Source organism: Asterias rubens, chromosome 2, assembly GCF_902459465.1.
Source record: "Asterias rubens chromosome 2, eAstRub1.3, whole genome shotgun sequence".
Lineage (NCBI taxonomy): Eukaryota > Metazoa > Echinodermata > Asteroidea > Forcipulatida > Asteriidae > Asterias > Asterias rubens.
In genome coordinates this window covers 8705107-8711491 of record NC_047063.1, presented here as the reverse complement: position 1 = coordinate 8711491, position 6385 = coordinate 8705107, and the positions used below count along the sequence as shown (strand labels likewise).

The 6385-nt window shown below is 39.6% G+C and overlaps 1 protein-coding gene across 1 annotated transcript; it reads left to right on the top strand.

The window, feature by feature from the left end:
• Positions 1-3361: 3361 nt before the first annotated feature.
• Positions 3362-6121, top strand: LOC117306187 (high mobility group B protein 3-like). The gene is made up of 3 exons (XM_033790888.1): positions 3362-3510; positions 4220-4281; positions 4745-6121. The coding sequence occupies exons 1-3, from the start codon at positions 3507-3509 to the stop codon at positions 4988-4990; spliced, it is 312 nt and encodes a 103-aa protein (XP_033646779.1). The 5' UTR covers positions 3362-3506; the 3' UTR covers positions 4991-6121.
• Positions 6122-6385: the final 264 nt, after the last annotated feature.

Here is a 6385-nt window from a genome sequence, read left to right as displayed (position 1 = left end):
ATTAGAACTCAATTGGTCGTCGAAGTTGCGGGATAATAATGGATGAAAAACGCCCTTGTCACTGACTTGTGTGCATTCAGGTGCTTGATTTCGGGACCTTAAAATCTAGATCTGAGGTCCCAAAATCAAGTTCGTGGAAAATTACTTTATTCTCGAAAACTATACGTTACTTCAGAGCGAGCCGTTTCTCACAATGTGTTCTCCGTTACTCATTACCAAGTAAAGTTATATTCTAACAATCAATTTGAGTAATTACCAATAGTGTCCACTGCCTTTAATCGTAATTGCCAATGGAGCGAAATGTGGTGTCACAATACAAAGGCACTGGACACCTTATGAATGGTCCATGACCATTCTCACTTGGTGTATCCCACCATATTTTCATAAAAATATAATCTGTGAAAGTTGGACTCAATTGGTCGAAATTGGAAGAGAATAATGAAAGGAAAAACTATCCTTTTGCACAATTTTTGTGCGCTTTCGGTTGCATAATCAAAGGCTTCGTGAGTAAGAAATTACCTCTTTCTCAAAAAACACGTTAATTCTCAGAGGGAGCTGTTTTTCACAATGTTTTATACTATCATAACAGCTCTCCATTGCTTGTTACCTAGTGAGATTTTTGGCTAACTGGGTCATAAACATCTGTGTATAATGCCTTTAAGATGAATTTTTGTGCTTTGTAAAATCATGCAAGGGTGCGAAAAGTTGCATGTTCGAATAACCCGTATTAATTTATGCAAGCTTTATTAGGGACGGGTTAAACATTTTAAACAGTTTTCTTTTCACTTAGAAATTATAACTAACATATGAAATAAATTAATTTGTTTAGTTGTTGACAAGGAATGAACCAAATTTGACCAAATAAGAACTCAGCTTGAGCTCCATGTAGGTTGGCTAAGTTGACTGGAAAACTGCAATGCGACTGACCGTAATGCAACTGGCCATGGTTTTGCAATCTATACCTAAAAGTTCAAGTTGCCTACCATTTATAAGTATCCTGTTGGATACTCATGTAAAAGAGTGGTGTTTTGCATGTAGTAAACTAAGTTTTTTAGTTAGAGGAAACTTTTGATTTGTGACTAGTGAATTTTGTCCATGTGATTTTTGTGTAATGCGACTGACCGCTTTTTACAACGCTATAACATCCAGAGCACAACGCCCACAACATTTCTAATATCATTACTTCAAAGCCTTGGGTGTCAAGTACAAATCAGTCTATAAACTTAGTGGAAAGAATTATTATCACACATGAAACTACAAGCACCAAGATCAAGACATGACACAGACAAGTGTCATGCGACTGACAGAATTGCCCATAAGAAAATTGTACAGTCATGCAGTATAACATTAATACTGTTTTCTACTGAGTACCAAATAAATGTATAAGTACACAATCATGTGTTTTTAGTCCATGAAAACTAGTTTTGAACTTACAATGTGTGTGAAACACAGTGCACAATGTACGGATCCCCTAAATGGACATTCCCCCCCCCCAATTTTTTTTTAATTATCTCGTGCGCAAGAGGAGTCAATAGACCGATTCCCCCCCGTGCGTCACGTGACATATAGTGGGTATTGGATGTAAACAAACAAGGCGTGTGTTAAAAAGACATGATTACTGTTGCAATTTTTGGCAAAAAAAGGACTAAATTCTCGAAATATTCTCGAGTTTGTAACATGCCGGTGGCTGCTGAACAATGCCAGTAATGGGTAAACACAGTTCCACCAAATAGGAAATTCAAAGAGAATTTTCACAAGATGTCGTGTGTTTGTGCACGGAAAGTGTGGTTTTACAGTGCCCTCATTGAAATGATTTTGATGCCAATATTTTCAATAAAAATCTCATTAAGAAGCTGCAAATCCCTTTATTTTCACCCTCAAAATGTTTCATCAGAAGGGGTAGCTGTCAGCTATGAGTAGGACAACTTTGCGATCTCCCTTGTCACTGCCCAACTTCACGCCGTGCACAACGCAAAATCCACGGCGCGTGAGCTCCCTCAAACCTCAGTAATTTACGTAGTCTAACCATACTCTCAAAAGAAACCTCTTTTGTAGTAGAATACTGGGCCGGGTACATCAAACAGCAAATGTGATTTAAATCAATGTCACAATATTCAACTTTATGTTAAAATGGCTCCGTTTTTCGTTATAATTGATATTTATTGAAAAACAACCAATTATGGTCAATCGGTACGAGTCTTCCCATGTCTTTACTGTGTACATGTAGCTGGGTTTTCTATACCATCTATAGATCACGTGATCACATGTAAACATTGGTTGGTAGCGCAATCGGTATGTTCCTGTGTGTACAGTTTTCTCCTGAAGACGACTGTTCGAGACCAAACCAGCTCTCTTTCAGAGCCAAGCCAACACTCCCCTCTAGAGAGTTTTACACGGTTTGTAGTACCAGCAAGTTTACTATTATCTATAGTCATTCTTGTAGCACATGTTTATTATGGCATTTGATATTGTTGATTAAAGATGCAGATTTAATGTTTTTATAGTGGTCAGAATTATTGTTGACAGACGGTATGTATTACAGAACGTATTATTATAGAAGGTATTTATAACATATGGTGTAAAACCATAGAGCTATATAAAAGAACTTATATATAGCTAGCTCTATGTGTACAACTGATTGGCTGAGCGCTACATGGCACCTTTTTTAGTTTTGCGAAATGGTACGCTTCTTAGCATCATGGACATACCATTTTGTAATGGGGACCAGACTACAGCGGACTATCTCGGATGCAATTAATAAGAACAGCTCATCATCAATGACTGGGCATATAAAACCATGGAGAACACTGTAGGCTTTTTATTTGTCAACTAATGGGAACAAGCTTGCTGTTTAAATCTCTAGCAACAACATGTAGTTCAGTAGCGCGTTCGCGTATGACTTCCCTCCCCACCCCGCGTTTTTTGTTGACAAAAAATCACCCGTGCAAATAATGTTACAGTCCTAAAGACAGGTGACTCGATCCTCCCTGTGACAACTTTCTTTTGCAATATCATGCAGTACAAAATAAAAAAATAATAATTTTGGCTTAGTCTATTAGTAAAGTTGCCTGTAAAAATTGGTCTGTTTGTTACAAAGTTTTTCTGTGTTAGTATTTCTGGGTCTAGCCATGGTCCAGGTCATACAAACAATACCACGGTTTGATGTTAACAAACAAGGGGGGCACACATCCCACATGCCTTTCAACACTATCCGCTACCCCCCCCCCCCCCCTTATCGGTTCCGCCCACACCACCTATCACAACTGTCATTTCACAGCACGATCAACAGAGGGCGCTATTGTAAAAATAGCTCTTTGTTGCCTTTTAGCTTTCTGTCATTGGGTGGGTGGCACGCAGGATCTTTGTTAGCTCGATTGTGTAGCGTCCCCCAGCAGATCCAACGAACGGCACACTGAAAATCACTACAACCCAAATACACACAAAACAGCTAACACGGACTCGCTGATTTCGACCAGCTCTTCTTCCCTTTCACAGTTGAATTCAGCATGGGTAAGTGACGTTTATGTTGGACTTTGCTGCAAATGCAGTAGTGAAAAGTAGTGAAGACTGTAACAACAAAAGGATAATCAGAGTTTAGACTTACACTTGTAAATAGTAAGACAAACAGAAAGTGAATGCTTCCTAAAAAAATAAAAATCATTTTGGGAAAAACAAATTCTACGACCAAACGTTCTATATAATCGTTCTAAATGATGCTGCAACAAGATAGACCAGTATTTATTCAAATCCTCTTTTGTGAATCCCCTTTTGTGAAGAATTCAGCTTGAACAATGAATGTCACCCGCCAAATCCAATATTAATTAGGCCATGTATGCCATGTGACTAAACAAAAAAGGAGCATTATTTTGACTAGCGCCCTCTTGTGATTTTTTCTATTTAATTTAGTTGTTTTTATTGATGATTTTTGTTTGGCTGTGAAAGAAATGGTGCCCAACCCAGCCTCGGCCACTGATACAAAAAATGTTAACAAAAATTGTAAATTTATCCAAGGAAATCCGCATTTACAATGCCAATTTATTTTAGCTGTGGCACTATTTGTTGGTCATAATTTACATTATTTATAAAATCAAAATAAACTGCAACAAGTACCGCTTTAACTACATACAAAGACTAGGCCCAATCAGAAGCACTCACGAACAATGCTATAATGCAAACTTCTTGAATTAAATGTGTTTAATATTTCTTGTTACCCTAACAGCATCAAAGGCAAAGCGTGCAAAGAAAGTTGTGGCAGCTGAGGCACCCGAACCAGAGGTTGAGGTCAGTATACACATGGGGTGAGGGCAGGGGGTTGTAGAATGGCCCTGCAGTGCATAGTGGCCCTACCAATAGTCTACCAGTTTATGTTGGCCCTACCCAACAACTGATAGTGCTACTCATGATAAGGCCCTGCAGTGCATATTTGCCCTGCAGCCCATAAGGGCCCTTATAGTCTTACAGTCTGTAAAAGGCCATGCTGAACGTACAGTAATTATGGCCTTAAGCAGTGTTGGTGTATAATGACCCATCAGCTGCTACCCATGATATGGCCTTGCAGTGCATAAAGGCCCTGCATGGCATAATGGCCTATGTGGTCCAATAATGTACACTAATTCTCATAGACATTTTCTACAACAAAACACAACACCAAGGCAAAGCTAGCCAATGTCCAATCCATCCTTGCAGTTTCTACAAACAGTATACCATGTTCACTCTCCTTAATTTGTTTTTTTATTCAAAACAGGATGGAGAAGCTGAGCAAGTAGAGAAACCCAAGCGCCCGTACACTGCCTACTTCGCTTTCCTGGCCGACTTCAGGATCGAGATGAAGGACAAACTGAAGACCGGACAGAAGATTCCGACGCTGGCCGGCGAGAGATGGAGAAGCATGACCGACGATGACAAAGAACCGTACATCACGCAAGCTGCGACACTCAAGAAAGAATACGAGAAGAAGATGGAAGACTGGAACAAAAAACATTTAAAGTAGAGATCGGAACCCGATCCACGAGGGATTAAACCCCGGCGCTTTACAAAAGCGTGGGTGACGCTTTACAAAAGCATCTGGGTGATGCTTTACAAAAGTGTCTGGGTAAGCAGTGCTCCTGTTAGATTTGTGAAGGACACTGTCACGTGGGTAGGGTGTTTACTTTAAGTGTGTCGTAGTATTTTGTACAAGTTTAAAACTTCTTCATTGTCAGCAGTCAAAATCCACCTTACAATCCGATCAAATTATTTGCAACAAAATCAGATCAAATCAAGATTGATAAAATTTATGAGAAGAAGATGGAAGACTGGAACAAAAAACATTAAAAGTAGAGATCGGACTCGAGATCTACGAGGGATCCATGACGCTTTACAAAAGTGTCCGGGTAAGCAGTGCTCCTGTTAGATTTGTAAAGGACACTGTTATGTGGGTAGGGTGTTTACTTTAAGTGTTTCGTAGTATTTTGTAGAAGTTTAAAACTTCTTTGTCGGCAGTCAAAAATCCACCTTAAAATTCCAATCATAATTATCTCTAACAAAATCAGATCAAACAAAGGTTGATTATTATTTAGTTACATCTATGAAGGGCAGGCAATCTATAAATTAGCAGAAATGATTTGGGGTTGAAAAAAACCAATTATTAAGAGCAGGAGTTGAACCAAGGACCTAAAAGGTCTACTAACGGAGCTTTTTAGCCCTATGTCGACAGCCTAGCTCTGTTTTGTCACGAACCAAGTTATTGACTGCCACCCTAAATCCAAATTAACAATTCAAATATAAACTTGTTTTATGATTGTTATATGTAATTATATTTCAGTCAAGTACTTTTGGGAAATGGACAATTAAATTGTCACGATAAAGTTGGAAAGTATATTTTTCTATTTATTCTTTCCAATAAAAAAGATTAATAGTACATTCACTGCCAGCCTCGAGTTGACTTATGAGGCCAAACAAAATGGTCGCTTCATAAGGGAGTGTCTTAAAATGTGGGTTTCAGTTCTAGGCACAAAAGAACATTTTCCTGCAATCCATTGGACCGCCATTGTATTGCAGTACGGGAGCAATTCTACACAAGTGGATTTGAGCATTTTAAAAAGTTCTTACGGTCCAATGGAATGGTCCATGAGCACGCGTTCGATTAGCTTCCCTGTGTTGACCTTGCGGTGCTCACTCGGGTGAGCCCCTGACAAGAGTTAATCGGAACGATCACTCGCCCTCTTGTGGTGTCGTCATGCAACTGGGGCCAGCCCCCAAGTGACCCACTCCACAAGCAGGGCACTTGTGGCTGACCCAGGTGAGCCCCTGGAATGACGTCGAAGCTATTCAAACGTACTGCGGACAGACCGGGGTCGACCCAGGAAAGCTAATCGAATGCACCCTGTATCGGGTCCAATTGGAT